Genomic DNA, 19,165 nt, shown 5'->3' with positions numbered 1-19,165 from the left:
AGATTGGAAGAAATAAAGTACTCTAATATAATAAAATATTAATTGACTTACTGAAATTCTATTTCACTAATTCTAGCTTCGCCAAAATGTTTGAACGGAGCCGCCATTTTCAGTCGACTATCTATGCGGGAAACAAATTACGATCGCATAGCATGTTTTATAGTACCGTAAAGAATTTGTAGTTTGAAATGTTGGCAAACAAAGAAACAAATGCTAGGGTAGTGATAAAAACAAACAAATGCTAGGGAAGCGATAAAATTGTGCGATAAGCAGTCATGATTGTTTGAAAGACGTCCTTTCGTACCGTTTTATTGGTCAAAAGTAGTATGACGTAGTAAAAGTGTAATAGTCACTATTATTATATTACTATACCAAGAATACAGCTGATGTCGTGAATCATAAAAAAGAAAATTCTTCACTGATGTACTTAGATTTATTTCCTTCTAATTTTCGGCAAATAACGAGCAACGTAGATGAAGTATTGTATACAACTAGTACAAAAGTAGCTTCGTTAACTCATGGGTCTTAGATCATTCCCTCCCGTCGTGATCTAACTTGATCCACTCGGTAATGAAGTCCCACTTTTGTACGTCATTATATAATGTACTATTAGTAATCTATACTAATAATAAATCTGTAGCCAAAATTTTTCTGGTAATTTTCGATTTTCCAAAAGTAATTGGTGTTAACATAATTATATAATTAACCATCCTGAAACCGAAAATCGCTTTTTTGAAATTTTTGTTTGTATGTCTGTCTGTCTGTCTGTTTGTTATTTTTTCTCGCGATAATGGCTGAACCGACTTATATGAAAGTTGGAATATAAATTAAGTTCGTTGTAACTTAGATTTTAGGCTATATGGCATTCAAAATACTTTATTTAAAAGTGGGGTTATAAGGGCGCCTGAATTAAATAAATCGAAATATCTCCCTTATAATCAATTTTCTTGAAAAATGCTACACAACAAAAGTTTCTTTAAAAATGATTTGCGATAAGTTTTATTCTATACAAAATTTTGATACGACTGATATTTAATGAGATAAATGAGTTTTAAAATTACAATAACAACGCCATCTGAGGCGCTGTATTGAAATAAAAGGGGGCTTGGACAACAACAATCGAAAGCTATTAAACATAGCCTACAGAGAATGTTTCTGTTTTTGTATGAAGTAATATCGGAACCTAATTAAGTGTTTAATTATTACTTTACCATTAAAAAGTGTAGTTTCTCTAGATGGAAATAATTCTATAATGTTATAATGAAATTTAAGGATATACAAGACTTTTAAAATAACAATACAATACATTTTCACCGCCGCCTCAGATTATAGCGTTGTTGTTCCTGCAGCAACTCCTATGTGCAAAATATAACATTTTTGAGCAGGAAGAAAACACACATTTATTTATTCCATGGCAATGGTACATAGGAGATCGTGAATTGTTACATTTTCGAAAGAAAGAAATATAATTACATATCACTATACTCATATATGCTGTATCACTATTTAAGTTATTTGAAGGGTTTCAGAACCATGGTGGGCCAAGCGCCATTTACTGAAGACGTAGAAAAAAGGGTTAAAATTGTTATTACCATAATTCAATGGGAACATATAGCAAGTAATATAAAATATTCACATTAAAACTAAATGATATGTCAATCTTCATTAAACTATAGTTGCATCTAAAAACAATTTAAGAAACATGTTAAAGGAATTGTCATTGCACCAAATAAGTGTTCTCTGGACCAAAATGACCGCATTGTAATTATTTAAATATAATTTAAATTAAGTAACATATTAAACGATTTATTCTTATATTAAAAACTAATGTTCCCTGGATCAAACGTCCTATTTTAATTATGTAATTACTTTATATTTATTTCTAACAGGTGCAGCGGAGCGCACGGGTACGGCTAATAATCAATATAGACATATTATATTGTAGTTTGTAAAAAATAAGTAATTGTACAATTTAGAAATTAAGTGAAATATCTTAATTTAGTACTTATAAATAGTTACTTTTATGTATAATCCAGAAAACTAGAAGTTCATCTTATGTTTGGGAGCATATTAAGTAGTAAACGATTTCATTTAGGAATGTTTTCTGAAAAAAGGCTGTAAGATAATAACCTATAAACTAGCATCATTCACAACATGATAATGGAACTGTAATGTTGCAAAACAAGTGAAACATGTCAAGTAGGCTACTATATCTGTAATCTCCATGACAACCGTATTCTTTTCTTCTTTTGTCCGTTATTTTTTCCTGCGAAATACAGTCGACCAGTGCTACCACAAGGAAAATTCCACAATCCTATGACCTCGAGATTGGATCCCGGATGAGCCCCCTAATTGGAAAACAGGTCAACCATCACGAGTCCTTGCCAGAGAAGACCTTCAGTGCTGCATATTTCTGAAATTTGTGTCTAAACAGTGGCATTAGTATACAAACTAAAACTGTTCACGTGGAAAACATCCCAGACAGTGCAAGCAACGATGCACGTTGAACAGACATAACAACGCACAAAAAAGTACGTTAAGCTGACACATACTTTCTCATAATAAGTATTTCACGTTTCGCAACAATACACTTCGCACAAGGTGTTACGAATAAACCACCGTTCACAGTTCACTGCTATGAACCATTATACAGATTCATACGTAAATTATGTAATGTAGCATTCACTCTAATAAAATAAGAACATGAATAATTATCTCTGGATTGCACACAAAAGATGTTCCTCATGATAAAAAAAAAAGAAATGGACATTTTACTTCTTTTACAAATTATATTGTTTGAATTATTATGCATAAATTCACGTGAGGTATTTCCTCCTGTCTTCTCCTGTTTACGAATTAATTATTTAACGCAAACAAGAATACATGCAATCTTCGAAAATAATGTTTTGCTTTTATATCATAATAGCAACGGGACGAGTACAATCCAAACGTATCTTTAATACGCTAACATTGCATCCCTTTCATTTGAGAGGAAAGAGTTGAGGGCATAAACGTAAGTGGCTATAACGGGAGTATTGATAACTAACAGAACAAAGAAGCAACATATTAATAAACCTACTAATCAGACAAACTAACAAAATACAAACAAATTAAACCTACAAAGAAAAACAATCAACATACAAACAAACCACACAAACAAAGAAGACAAACAAAATACAAACAAACCAGACAGATAAACTGAACACCAGACGGTTAAAGAAACAAACAAAAAACTAACGGGTAAACAAATAACAACTCGATCAGGCAAACAAATGAAAGACGAACCAGGCAAACAGATGAAAATCCGACCATGCAAATAAATTAAAAACAGAACAGGTAAAGAAATAAAAAAACCGATCGTGTAAACGAATGAAAAACCAAGCAGATAAACGACTGGAAAACCATTTATTTATTTAACGACGCTCGCAACTGCCGAAGTTATATCAGCGTCGCCGGTGTGCCAGAATTTTGTCCCGCAGGAGTTCTTTCACATCCAGTAAATCTACTGACATGGGGCTGTCGCATTTAAGCACACTTAAATGGCTTCGAGCTGGTCCGGGATCGAACCCGCAATCTCGGGCACAGAAGATCAGCACTCTACCGACATCGCCACCGAGGCCGACTTAACAAATGAAAAGCCAACCGGGTAAGCTAAAGAAAACCCGAGCAGGTAAACAAGTGAAAAACAAAGAAGGTAAACAAGTGAAAAACCAAGCAGGAACATAAGTGAAAAACCAAGCAGGTGAATAAATGAAAAAGAAAGCAGATAAACAAATTAAAAATCATCCGGATAAACAAACTAAAAACCAACCAAGTAAACAAATCTAGTTTTTCAGGCAAAGCTCCCTGTAAAGCAGATTTAAATAATTTCAAGGGAAAATTGTTCCGGGATCGATACCCAGCCCCGGAACAATTTTCCCTTGAAATTATTCAAATGGAAAACCGACCAGGTAAACAAATGGAAAACCAACCAGGTGAAAAAAAAATTGAAAACCAATCAGGTGAACAAATGAAAAACCAACCAAGTAAAGAAATTAAAAACCAATCAGGTGAACTAATGAAAGCCCAAGCACGTAAACAAATGAAATACCAATCAGGTGAACTAATGAAAAACCGAACAAGTAAACAAATGAAAATGAAATCAGATAAACAAATGAAAAACCAAGTAGGTAAACAAATGAAAAACCAAGTACGTAAACAACTGATAAACCGATCAGGTAAAGAAATGAAAACCAACCAGATAAACAAATGAAAAAGCAGATAAAACAAATGAAAAATGAATCAGGTGAACAAATGACAAGCAAAGCAGATAAACAAATGAAAAACAAACCAAGTAAACAAATGAAAAACAAACCAGTTAAACAAATGGAAAACCAACCAGGTAAACTAATGAAAAACCAACTAAGTAAAACGAAAAACAAACCAGGTAAAACGAAAAACCAATCAAGTAAATAAATGAAAAATCTACCAGGTAAAAAAAATAAAACCACACAAATAAAATGCCAACCAACAAGACTAACAAACAAAAAATCAGCTAGGTAAATAAATAAAAAAACAATGAGATGAACAATAAACCAAAGAATAGAAACATAGTAAATTAATATATTATTATAATGTACCGAAGTACATATGATATTTCCATGCAGATATTCTGCGTCATCATACGATGAAAGAGTAATGGAACGGAGAAAAATTCTCTCCGGCGCCGGGATTTGAACCCGGGTTTTCAGCTCTACGTGCTGACGCTTTATCCACTAAGCCACACCGGATTCAACCTCAGCGTCGGAAGAATCGTCTCAGTTTTAAGTTCCAACTCTTGGGTTCCCTCTAGTGGCCGCCCTCTGCACTACGTCATAGATATCTATGAACGTAGGACCGAAGTCCACACATGTGCTGAGGTGCACTCGTAATGAGTGACTAGTTGGCCGGGATCCGACGGAATAAGCGCCGTCTTAAATCACGAAGTGATTTACGCATATCATATATATTATTATAATGTACCGAAGTACATATGATATTTCCATGCAGATATTCTGCGTCAGCACGTAGAGCTGAAAACCCGGGTTCAAATCCCGGCGCCGGAGAGAATTTTTCTCCGTTCCATTACTCTTTCATCGTACAGTAAATTAAACCAACCAACATAAGTCAATGACTTAAATCCATCTTGGAAAATCGTTCCTTCCATCCAGTTGTAACCTTTAGGTACATCAGGAAAGCTACACATCCGCTTTTGCACGCCGCTAAGACTTAATTTCATAAATAGTTTGCTCTTAGAGTAAACGAGTCACTTTCTATGTGGACGGCGTGACAAATCCGAACTGTTCCAGGAACGGTGACGCACGCGTAGTCATTCCCATCGTTTACGCCGTCATTATTCCAGCAACGGGCTCGCAATTAATGCGGTTGGCTTTGCAGTAAACAGAAAAGATCCGGTTTACGTGCAGGCTTCAGCAACCTTCCTCTGATAGAACGCTGTTAATTTTATTGTGTACAGCTACGAATGTCGTTTGTTGGATTGCTTTCCCTCCTGATCATCACCATTATATGCCTCCTCATCCTCCCATTCGCCTTTATTCTCACATTCATCTCCTTCATCGTATCACTTATTATCATAGTATTTATTTTTTACTTCAGTTTGAAAATAAAACATTAAAAATGTCATTAAGAAGAAATCTACTTAAAATATATTGATGGCAATAAGGCTAGCCTACATCAGCGAAAGAGAATGACGATTATGGTAAGGGAAGTACAATGAATGATGACCCAATGATAAAACGAGTTTGGAATAATATTACAACGCTGATGATTAATTATAATGTATTATAGAGATATTGTGTTGAAGACGAGATGGAAGACGATAGGATAAGAATGGTACGATGAAGAGAAGTGATAAGACTGTCCTAATGAATAACTGATGAGACGGAAGGGGACAAGATAATGATGAGTCAATGAAAAAAGTGATGAGATGGAACGACGAAGTGATAAGATGAAACAGATAGGGTGACGATGGATCAATAAAGAAGTGATTAGATGGAAGAAGTTAGGATAAAGATGGGATGATGAAGTGACAAGATGGAAGAAGACAGGATGGAGATGGGTTGATGAAAAATAGACGAGATGGAAGAAAAGATAATGCTGGGTTGATGAAAGATGTAATGGCAGAAAATAATGATGGATCGATGACGTAGTATGGGAGAACAAGATAGAAAATGTTGCGTTGACACAGAAGTGACGAAATGGTAGAAGATAATGATGGGTCTATGAAGAAGTGCTGAGAAGAAGCTAGGATAATGCTGGATTCATGTGATGAAATGGTAGAAGATAATGATGGGTCTATGAAGAAGTGCTGAGAAGAAGCTAGGATAATGCTGGATTCATGTGATGAAATGGTAGAAGATAATGATGGGTCTATGAAGAAGTGCTGAGAAGAAGCTAGGATAATGCTGGATTCATGTGATGAAATGGTAGAAGATAATGATGGGTCTATGAAGAAGTGCTGAGAAGAAGCTAGGATAATGCTGGATTGATGTGATCAAATGGTAGAAGACAATGAGGGGTCGATGAACTTTTTAAGTAGGTTATTTTACGACACTGTATCAACATCTCAGGTTATTTAGCGCCTGAATGAAGGTGATAATCTCGGTGAAATGAGTCCGGGGTACAGTACCGATAGTTACCCAGCATTTGGTCATATTGGGTTGAGAGAAAACCCCGGAAAAAAACTCAACCAGGTAACTTGCCCCGACCGGGAATCGAACCCGGGCCACCTGGTTTCGCGGCCAGACGCGCTAGCCGTTACTCCACAGGTGTGAACTCGGGTCGATGAAGAAGAGATAAGACAGAAGAAGGTAAGATAAATGTGGGTTGATGGAGTGATGAGATGGTAGAAGATAATGATGGGTCTATGAAGAAGTGATGAAATGGCAGAATATACTCGTAATGATGAGTCTGTGAAGAAGTATGAGATGAAAATAGGACAATGCTCATTGATGAAGTGATGAGATGGTAGAATACAATGACAAGTTGATGAAGAAGTGATAAGACAGAAGATGAAAAGATAAATGTGGGTTGATGGAGTGATGAGATGGTAGAAGATAATGATGGGTCTATGAAGAAGTGATGAAGTGGCAGAATATACTCGTAATGATGAGTCTGTGAAGAAGTATGAGATGAAAATAGGACAATGCTCGATTGATGAAGTGATGACATGGTAGAATACAATGACAAGTTGATGAAGAAGTGATAAGACAGAAGATGATAAGATAAAGGTGGGTTGATGGAGTCATGAGATGGCAGAAGATAATGATGGGTCTATGAAGAAATGCTGAGAAGCTAGGATAATGCTGGGTAGATGTGATGAAATAGTAGAAGATACTGACGAGTCGATGAAGAAGTGATAAGACAGAAGATAAGACAAAGGTGGGTTGATGGAGTGATGGATGGCAGAAGATAATGATGGGTCTATGAAGAAGTGATGGGAATAAGTTAGGATAATGCTGGGTTTATGAATAAGTGATGAAATGGTAGAAGATAATGATGGGTCCGTGAAGAAGGGGTGATGAAATGAGATGGGATAAGGTTGCGACGATGAAGTGATAAAATAGAAGAAGATAGTATAGTCATGGGTTGATTTAAAGTAAGCACAAACAAGCCGAGGTAAGACATTTTGCAGGGCTTTCAATGCAAAAAAAAAAATATGAAAGAAACAGCTGGAATTGCGGTTGTGAATCTATAAAATAAATTATTTTGTTTCCCGTCCATGCTATTTGCGAAGGGTAAAGATACGAGCTAGACATGCACTGTGTGTCAGATTTAAGTCATCTGACACAGAAAATTAAGGGTATATGTACGTGAACGACCACAAATATTATCAGAAAATGCAGGCTCTAAATTTATAAAATTTTAAAAGAAAACGAACACACAATTGGACAAAAATTACAAGGTACCACAACAAGACTTATTTGAACTTAAATATCTGATAAAAATATATAAAAGGTTACTAATAATATTTTTCAAGCCAGTTTTATCACAGTATGAAAAAAACAAAAAAATTCTGCAGTTACGTCATTTGGTAACCATAACATTGTTAGGGCGTCTCTGACATCTTTAATATTTTTCCTGCATGTAATAAACACTTATTTCTGAAAAGTAGACTACTCTCAGACATGTAGAGTTGTTTATTTTAATACAATTAATTTTTTATTTGTCCTATATAAAATATATTAAAATTTACATAATGTTTTGTGATATAATTTTTCTATTTTCAAAGAAATTAGCATTATTGCAGTCTACCTTTTTGCATAAATGCATGTTAAATCAGTGTACAAAATTTCAGAATTCTATCTCTAATGGTTGTGGAGTTATGAATAATATGTGTGAAAATTTTCAAAATTTGGAAAATTTAAATTGAAGTAAAAAGTGAATTCTAAAAAATATTATTCGTAACCTTTTTATACTTTTATCAGATATTTAGGTTCTAGTAAGTCTTGTTGTGGTACCTTGCAATTTTTGTCCAATTGTGAGTTCATTTCCTTATAACATTTTAGAAATGTAGAGCCTGCATTTTCTGATAATATTTCTGGTCGTTCACGTACATATAGGCCTACCGTAACAAGATAAGATGAATGGAATGAGTTGGGAGAATGTGTAATGGTAATATGACATGTAGTTAGGGATTAAGAGGTGACAGGATGATGACCATTTGATGTCGAGAAACACATAAATAGTGATGATGACGAATTTGTGACAAAAACGATAGGATTTTGAATAGTTTTATGATGTGATGATGACATTATGGTAAAAACATGAAATATGAACTAAATAAGAGGATGACTTAGTAAGATACTTTCGACCAAGAGCTAAACTTAGACATGAACCCTGAACTGGGCACGTTTACGAGTAGGTATCAAGTCACAAAGTGCTACAATGCTATAAATAAATAACAATGTTTCTTATCTATAATAATCAATCTCGATCAATGGATTTTCTACAAGCTTAAGTATTGCGAATTGTGTTATCGCGGGAAATTCTGCCAGTTTTTGCCACTGCCACACACAAAACACGTGGTTCTCGATTATTCGCAACCAATAACACGTTTCGCTCACAATTAACGTAAACTAAGACGCGTGAATTAAGAGTTCTAAAGTCTTCCCTGAAGTGGCCCTGTACCTGACAACCAATGGAGTGGACCGCTAATCAAACCTAATCTAATCTTGCTGGATATAGGATACTATGTACGCTGCCAAAATGCCATAACAAATAAATAAATAAATGCAATGAACTTAATTTTATCTTTCAACACACGTCATCTCACAATACGAACGTCTTCAGTGGTCTATTTCACAAAAGTAAAATTACACATGTACAAATCTACAGGGAGTAGATTCCTTAGCTACAAATTACAGTAAAATATGTTTCACAAAACATTCGAAAATATTCCTGTAGTTTGTAACAGTCGTTCATAAAATTTAAGCCATGAGTGATGTCTATAATGGGCTTTGGTTACATATTGTAGGTCATGCATTTTCTAAAAGTCATTGTTGAAGATATTATGAACCACCGCCTGCTCGAACGTATCCATGCATCTGATGACTGCTTATACCGCCTGCTCATTCATTGGTCAAACATTTAACATGAATAGAAAAAAAAATTGTCGCTAGATGGCAGTTTCTAACAGGCAGTGAAGTCGCTTGTGAATATAGGTCCTATGCTTTATGTTTGTATTATGTGATTAAAATATTACTTTGTTCCGCGACTCTAATAGCTTCTTCTTCTTCCTTTTCGTTAATCCATTATATTCTTTGCTCTTGAAAGAACAAGAAAACTGGAAAACTTTTTCTGTGTGGAACTTTTTTACATTTTTAAGTTGAGGTTTCACGAATTTATCCACAAGACTTTCTGATGGTTATTATTAATAACATACTTTTTAATATGTCATACTGGCACAAAATATATAGAACTTACAGTCTGATCCGTTTGAGTATGGATAATATTAATTTGTTATTATAAAGCTATTAAGATAGTAGAAACAATTTCTTGCTGATTATATTATGATTAAAAGATGGGAGTTTCCATATATGACAATCAACAATGCATAATCTGAAAGGACAAATAAAAATCGTAGATGATTAAAGTGGCTACTACAAATCAACAGCAGGCACAATGTGTTCTTTGGTATGCTAAATTTGAGAGTGTTAAAAGAGTTCAAAGGGAATTTCGACGTGAGTATGGTGTGCGTAATGTACCTAAATACGATTCCATAATGTTGTGGTATCGAACATTTGTAGAAACAGGATCTGTGTTAAAAAAACATGCAGGAGGTCACAGGCGAAACCCAGTACGTATCTTGGCTTGGCCCCCAAACTCCCCAGATCTAACCTCTCCAGACTTCTTCGTGTGGGGTTTTATTAAAGACATTGTCCATTCACGGAAACTCAGGAACATTGATGATCTGAGAGTAAAAATTAAGCTTTTCAACAAATCACCCCTCTTATGTTACAACGAACATGGGCTGAATTGCATCACTGTTATGAGTTGTGAGTCCACACCTGTGGAGTAACGGTCAGCGCGTCTGGCCCGAAACCAGGTAGCCCGGGTTCGAATCCCGGTCGGGGCAAGTTACCTGGTTGAGGTTTTTTCCGGGGTTTTCCCTCAACCCAATACGAGCAAATGCTGGGTAACTTTCGGGGCTGGACCCCGGACTCATTTCACCGGCATTATCACCTTCATTTCATTCAGACGCTAAATAACCTAGATGTTGATACAGCGTCGTAAAATAACCCAATTAAATAAAAGTTATGAGTTGTGTAGGGTGCGCAATGGGGGCCATGTTGAGCTTTGAGGAATCTTCCATCTTCCAGTGTTGTATGCACAAAGTTTCAACAAATAAATTGCAGTAGTAAATGTTTTACGGTGTTTTTATTTTATCCATACACAAACGGATCACCCTGTATTTGTTTTAAAGTCTGAAGCAGACATACGGAAGAACACAGTATATTTGGTGCTGCCACGTACCATTTCAGTGAAGGCATCGTTAGAATGGTCTTAAGAGTAGGTAGTGTAAGCAGCCTTCAGATACGTCCAAGCAGGCGGTGTATTGTGTTATTGACACACTCCTGCTGGATCGTTGTCCGCCGGGGGGAATCTGGTAGCGGCGGAACACCGCGTAAGGAAACATAGTGTATTTGAGCACTACCTGTGTGTGATGCTCGCCGTAGCTGAGGGTGAGCGTGGCGGCGCCCGCCGGCCCCTCGTGGATCCGCACCACGGTGCTGGGGTCCAGCCGCAGCGCGGGGCTCTGCTCCGCCGAGTTCACGAAGTCCTCCGTCCTCATATCCTCCACGCGCCGCAGCTCGCCGTTCGCCAGCTGGATCAGCGAGCCCTTCGTGAAGTTAGCGTTGTGCGGGGCCACGGCCCTACGCCTTGGGGGCTCCGGGGGCCGCGCCAGTATCCGGTGCTTCAGCGACCCCTCCTTGCCGGGGCGTAGCAGCGACTGCCCCGGCTTGGGGTAGCTGGGCTGGGGGGGACTGTACGGGGGCAGCAGCGGCGTGTAGTGGCCCGGGTACAGCGCGCCGTACGGCCCCCCCGGGTAGTGGTAGCTGGGCGGCGGGGGCGGCGGGTACAGCCCCCGGTAGGGGCAGTCGTCCTCCTCCTTGCTCACGAGGTTCACGGCCCCCGACTCGGGCTGCGGAGGGAACTTGCGAGGCACGCGGCAGCCATTGATGGGCGGCGCGACCCCGTTGTACCGCGGCGGCACCAGGGGCGCAGGCTTCGGCAGGGGCCGCAGGAACTCTGGAGGGGACGTCTTGTTGTTCAGCAGGAACGGCTCCACGAATGCCATGCCTCCGCCGCCTCCGGGCGCCACGCCGTGCCCGCCGTCCACCACTACGCTCGCAGAAATCATGGCTTCACCTGCGGCAAAGAAACATCCCCGTAAGTATACTGCCTACAATGTGCGCGCGTGGATCTATTACACTATCGAGGAAGAAGTGTGAATAATTCCCCCCCCCCACACTCATTATTAGCATTGCATAAAGGAATTCACGTTTTAAATATCAGCTCTATCTTCGTCTTCAGGTGAAGCAAATGGTGATGAGAAGGCTGGGCCTACTAGTTAAAGGTAAAGATATCCCCGTAACACCCCATGAAGGCACTTGGGGGCATGGAGGTAGAGCCCTATGCTTTCCATGACCTCGGCACTAGAGGTGATGTGGTCGGCATCACGCTCTGACCGCCTTTTACCCCCGGGAAAGACCCGGTACTCAATTTTGTGCGAGATCGTGCGTATTTGCTTGTTTTCCGCACAGAACCAATACGCGGTAAGTGTGAAATACCACATTCAGTATTCCCAACGTAATACACATAACAATTTCCCTCTGCTTACCGCTTATGGCTTTATGGTTTGAATCTAATGGTTTCTTGCTTAATCAAGAAAAAACCATCAACTTAACTTTCAGCCTAAACTATCTAATAAATAAGGACAACAAACTCAACTACACAAAATTTCTGGGACTTTTTATAGACGCCAGTTTAACATGGGATAAGCACATCGAGTACATATGCACAAAGCTATCAAGAGTTTTATATTTGCTAAAGAAATTAACGACTTGCGTTTCTCAAAATTATTTAAGATGTGCCTACTTTTCTTTCTTTCAGTCGATAATTCGATATGCCCTAATTTTCTGGGGAAATGAAACCAAAATTGGAAGCGTCTTGATTTTACAAAAAAAGGCCATTAGAATTTTATATAAATCAAATTATCTGGAACATTGTCGGCCACTTTTCAGACAATCACGGATTTTAACAATCATAAATTTGTATATATATGATATAGTACTTTACACTAAACTAAATATCGACAATTACTCATTAGTGGCCAATGTACATAATCATGAATATAGTGAACAAATTAATATTCCATATTGTAGATTACACAAGAGCAACACAAACTTTTTAATTATGGGGATGAAATTATATAATAAGCTCCCTAGTCAATATTATAAATTACCAATCAATAGTTTCAAAACTAGATTTTACAATTGGTTATTAAATAATCCCTTTTATTCTGTTGCTGAGTTTTTCAACACAAATTTGTATGAAATTGTATTTTAATAAATAAGTTTTAATTGCAAATTAGTTAGTTTTCTTCAATTTAAAAGTTTCAAATTATTTCATGTTTTGATTGTATTACTTAAATGTCACTGTTTCTGTTATTAGTGTTTTTTAAATGTATTTATATGTTTTTTTTTCAATGTATTCTGACGAAGCCTAAAACTGTATGTCTAATGGCCAAATAAATTGAATTGAATTGAATTGAATTAAGCGCGACATTCATTTTACTGCTTTAAGCTTTTAACATATTATTTTTAGAGACGTTTAACATAGTAATAATTATAAATTGGAAACTTACCACTGCAATTACACCTAAATTGCAACGTTAATTATTGTTTTTAAATATTTGCAAAAATTAAGTAAAGTCTACTACTCCACGAAACGTATTGCATTCCTGATACAAGTAACATTAAGGAAGCCGTGAAAAAATCAACAGGATTCCAGATGCCGATGTTATTACTGCAATATGTTATATAAATAATATTGTTAAAATATTAAAATGAAAAAATAAATCATTACATAACCTTACCGTTTGTTTTAAGTTCGCATTTATAGACTGGGGGAAAAAAAAGACAGACGTATATCATGGCCTACTGGAGTATAGTAAACACAGAAAACATTTTATAGCAACAATGTTGAAGAAAGATATTTTGGTTTTCCGAAGTTGCCGTCATTAAACAGAAACCAACATGGAGATTTCGATGCAAATAATTAGAAATTCGTCTTTCAGGTATGTAATAAACGATCTTCGCACAAAATAATGTACGATACACGAGCGGTATGTTTGTTTTCGTGTTCTCGGAAATTAAAAGAGCTCAACTACGTTTCGCTTTTCAGTCTTTTCCTCGAACATGAAAACGTCAACATACCGCTCTTGTAACGTATATTACTATTATAGGAGGCTGAGTGAACCTCGGGGCCGTTCTGAAAGTTTGGCAACGACAAAAAATCCTGTCACCATCTGGGATCGAAACCCGGACCTTCCAGTCCGTAGCCAGCCTGCTCTACCAACTGAGCTACCCGGCCGCCAGGACCTACTAGTTAGAGCCGTTAAAACAGGCAACTCTCCTTTCTTTGATTCTTTGATTATCGTAACTTCCCATATTCACATAAGGGCAGGGTTGCCAGATTGGGCGATATTTCACTGTTCGGACTACATAAACAGAGATTTTGCGACCTATTTCAATGATCAACAAAGATTTTGTTAAATGTACAATTTCTGCTGTTTCTTATGTAATGTCATCTACTGGTTCCAAAAATGAAATCAGAATTTTTCTACCACCCACCATTTTTTTATAATTAAAAAAAAAATCATTTATATTTATTGATATATACATTCTTTAACATGCTAATGGAAAGAAAATATTTCAAATATTTCATTCTATTGCTTTAACAATTCATCTATAACTTTAGATCATTGTTGCCTGTGAAGTCAGAATTCATAGGCTAAAAATGAATTTTATCCCTCATAAGACTGTGAGAGTTAGTATTAATTCTCAGTTGAGTTGGAACTTACAATCATGAAACAAGTCTCATAACGCGTGTTTTCCTTGTCCTAATTTTAAGTGTGGTAAAAGCATCTTATAAAGTCAAACATACCTCGAAATATTGTGTAAATCGCAAACAGTTTTTGTTACGTTTGTGGTTAATTAACTTTGAAAGCACACAAGTGAATTTTACTGCACTAGTTAGAAGAGCTTACGAGTGTTCTTTTGATTGCAAAATAGATGAGGGCACGAACTGGGCCCCTGAAATCTATTGTGTTCCATGTAATTCTATTAGCCTAACTGGTTGGCTAAAAGAATCCCGTCATTTGCCTTTTCCAGTTCCAATGATATGCTGGGAACCTACGGGTCATTCAACAGACTGTTACTTTCTAGGAACCACAGTTCAGAAGATTACAGAGAACTTGTCAGCGAGCTGATTCAGAACTATAACGTGATGGGGTGCCATGTACATATCTGTCAATATAACTTTTTGGATTATCTTTCCTTAAAACCTTCGGATAGTGAGCGACGAATAGGAGGAGCGTTTTCATCAGGATTTTTCTTAAATGGAAAGGCGCTACCAGGAAAAATGAAGCCCAAATATTCTGTCAGACTACTGCTGGACACTCAGAAAAGTGGTTTCTCATGTGAAGTATAGCCTAAAATCTATTTCACACACATTTTAGGTAAATAAATATGATTTTAGGTAAAATGTTAAAAGGTATCAATACTAGAAAAGTCGGAAGTACATTTCATATAATTAATCAAAAACCCTGTGTGGTAGAAACATATTGAAAACAGATCTGAAATCAGCACGAAAAATGCTATAAGAATCACCCATTCTTTATCTTTTAACAAATAATATGTTTAATTTGTTGTCCAGTGATTTTTTAAGTATTGCGACTAACGCCATTTTGGCGACTTTTCTCCCAGAATTTTGCGAAATTTGGGCGACATAAGAAAAATCACTTAGGCCCGATTGTATAAACCATTTAATCTTAGATCAGAGGTTAAATTGATCCTTGTTTCAGCTGAATTTAGAATTTTGTGTTGTATAAAGTCTAATCTGAGATTAATTTGTCTCAAACTAAAGTCAACTTTGACTGAAGAAATTTCTCCGAATAAGTTAGATGATCCAAGTTCAGTTATTTCTTTTCTGTTTGAAATATACGAGTGACAGATTGTGCAAATAAAATATCCATTATTATTAATATTAATAGATATGTTAGGTACATTTATAATAATAATAATAATAATTTATTTAATCTGACAGGATTAAGGCCATAAGGCCTTCTCTTCCATCCTACCAGATAGCACATATAAATACAAAAAAGAAATACAAACACTGATGAAAATGATACAAATTAAGTTAAAGCCCTATAGAGGGTCAACAGAGTCAGAAGTCCATTATAGTGCTCTCATCGAGCTGATACAACGAAAAGAAAGAAAACAGAGATAGCAATGATGATATTGATAACTGACAATAATAATAATAATAATAATAATAATAATAATAATAATAATAATAATAATAATAAATACATTACATATTAATTTTCAATTTTACAACAGCATAGTTACAATATTTACTATATGTCATGGGTTAAGGTGAAGTTGCGCAACCTGACATGTGTTCAACAAACAATTCCACGAACTAGAATGTGATTTTTTAATTTAAATTTGAATTTTGATATTGTCCGACAGTCTCTGACGTGGTCAGGGAGAGAATTCCAGAGGCGTGGAATAGATATGCTGAAAGATGATGAGTAGAAGGATGTTCTGTGCAGAGGAATAGAGAGAAGGTACATGTTCCGGGTTCGAGGTAGTGAAAGGTAAACAAAACGAGATGCTAGGTAAGAGGGTGTGGAGGTGTGGATGATTTTAAATAGTAATAAGAGAGAGTTGAAGAATCTTCTTTCTTTAAGTGGACTCCAAGACAACAATTCTAGTGACGGTGTTACATGATCGAATTTTCTAATGTTACAAACGAAACGAACGCAGATATTGTGAACACGCTGTAGTCTGTGGGCAAGATCAGTATTTAGATTCGTGAATAAAGAATCGCAATAATCGAAGTGGGGCATCACTAAACTTTGGATCAGGTTCTTTTAAGGCTGAGAGGTAAAACATTGGTTAAGTGTTTGAGGGAATGAATTATGGAAAAAGTTTTCTTACATATGTAGGTCACTTGACTTTGAAAATTTAAATTTGAATCTAAATATACCCCTAAATTTTTTACTGTCTTACTATATGTAATTGTAGTATTTCTTTCAATTTCTTGCCTTAATACACAAACATTCTTATATTTTATAAGGCTCTATCGTGTTCAGCAGTATCAAATAACATAACCTATAATTATATTATGTTTATAACAATCATTAATTATTAATGGATATAAATGTTCAATTAACTGTATTACTAAACGAAAATTGTCGTTTTATAAAGCTTTATTATGTTTAGCAGTATCAAACACCATAACATGATAACAACTTGGAGAACAGTCCACCTTCTTCTTATTGTCCGCCATTATTTACATTGCACAAAAAAAAAAAACCAGTGTCTCCAACAGAGTGTAATACGGAAAGTCGCGAAAAAGTAGTTGTAAAGTCGCTACATTTCTCATTATCAACAAAGAAAGATTAAATTTTGTCACTATGGGGTGCTAAAAAGGTGACTAAATCCCTATTTAAGCAATATAAAAGTTAAAAGAAATTGTTGTTGAAAAAGAGTTAAAGTCGCTAGATTGGCAACACTGAACAAACCTGTATAACATGGTCCGCGCATCACGTATTTCACCTGTTTATGCGATGTTGCCAAATCCTTTTCACGTGAACTTAGATTGCATTTGAACCAAGGTAATTTGATCGCAGAAAAGTTTTATACAATAGAAGAAGTGTCTGATCTCGGTTCACTTTTCGATCTTCGATCAAAGTTGATCTTTAGTCAGGGAGATTTATATAATTGGGCCTTAATCGTTTATTAATTTTATTTTGTTGAGTAGTCCATTGCTGATACACCGCTACTCCAATCCAATAACTGACATCAAATATTAGAATTATCATTGTTGACACGCCGGAACTTGTTTTGTTATCCAAGAAAACTTTATTATAGTTGTTTATGTTTATTCTCAACATTATAGTTGGGCGCTGGAACTTGTCACCGATCATTGAGACTTGTTTAAACAAACATATCGCTATTTCTTCCTTGCGCAAGAAAAAATAGGCCTACTGCGCTATTTTTTCTAAACTGATCAATACTGAAACGTACAGACGAAGCATTGTGCAGAATTTTCTAACAACGTGAAAAATAGCAATCTAACCCTAGTTTCTACTGCAGCTTCATAAATATTTAATTCTTTCAAAGATATTAATATTGAGATTGATTTAATTTGTGGGGGGGGATAACAGTGACTTTTGTTATGCAAAATTGGAGAAGTGGGGAAAATTTGAGAAGATCGGCACAAAAACCAATGCAAAGCCTATGCCATTAATACTAAATTTATAGAATTTATTACACAACTTAAATATGACAAAGTAACGATATAATAACAATAATAATAATAATAATAATAATAATAATAATAATAATGATAATGATAATAATAATAATAATAATTCTTTATTTATACTGGCAGAGTTACGGCCATAGGGCCTTCTCTTACACTCTACCACGTCACAAAGTATACAAGCAGTTGAAATTTAACAAAAAGTTAAAGAACAGAATACTAACATATTACAAAGAGAAATAATAATAGCATAATAAATCGACACTACACAACATGGAAATAATACCATAATAAAGAAAAAGAAAGTAAAATACATTGGAATATAGTGAAAGCAACTCATTTAGTACAAATGGTTAATATGGAAAAACTTAAGGAAGAATATATCAAAATGGAATGTAATAAAATAATAAAAAAAGAAAAGAAATACGAAAATTATATTATTATAATAACGCATACATTGAGATTACTTATCTTTAAAGTAGAAAATTGGTGACATTGGGCTACATTAGGACCAAGATTTGGTGACTTTAGGTAAAATCAATCTGGCAACCCTGCCTAACGGCACAATTACACGCGATGCTGTAACCAGTCCCTTGTGTCCATTAAGTTACAATTCGATGTGTTTATTATTATTATTATTATTATTATTATTATTATTATCTTACTTACTTACCTACTTACTGGCTTTTAAAGAACCCGGAGGTTCATTGCCGCCCTCACATAAGCCTGCCATTGGTCCCTATCCTATCATCATATCCCACCTCCCTCAAATCTATTTTAATATCTGTAGTGCTCGGGAAAAGTGACACAAGTCAGTTTCCACAAACCTTTTTTGATAATTTATTGACAACTTACGGAACATCTGCTCGCTTGGAAAAAAATACATAAGTATTCCTCCCATTACAATAATTCATACAGAAAAAGATCAAATCGACATAAACCAGTGTAAGTTGTCAATAAATTATCAAAAAAGGTTTGTGGAAACTGACTTATGTCACTTTTCCCAAGCACTGCAGATATCTTCCCATCTACGTCTCGGCCTCCCTAAAGGTCTTTTTCCCTC

The 19,165-nt window shown here is 35.9% G+C and overlaps 1 protein-coding gene across 1 annotated transcript in view; it reads right to left on the bottom strand.

The window, feature by feature from the left end:
• The window catches only part of LOC138691353 (uncharacterized), a 180,596-nt gene that overhangs the window by 78,228 nt on the left and 83,203 nt on the right, over positions 1 to 19,165 (bottom strand). The window contains exon 2 of the mRNA XM_069813252.1: positions 11,195 to 11,910. Coding sequence (XP_069669353.1) covers positions 11,195 to 11,902 — 708 coding nt within the window. The 5' untranslated portion in view covers positions 11,903 to 11,910. The remainder of the gene's footprint in view (positions 1 to 11,194; positions 11,911 to 19,165) is intronic.

The sequence above is a fragment of the Periplaneta americana genome, chromosome 2 (assembly GCF_040183065.1).
Source record: "Periplaneta americana isolate PAMFEO1 chromosome 2, P.americana_PAMFEO1_priV1, whole genome shotgun sequence".
NCBI classification, from domain to species: Eukaryota; Metazoa; Arthropoda; class Insecta; order Blattodea; family Blattidae; genus Periplaneta; species Periplaneta americana.
This window is presented reverse-complemented; position numbering and strand designations above follow the sequence as displayed.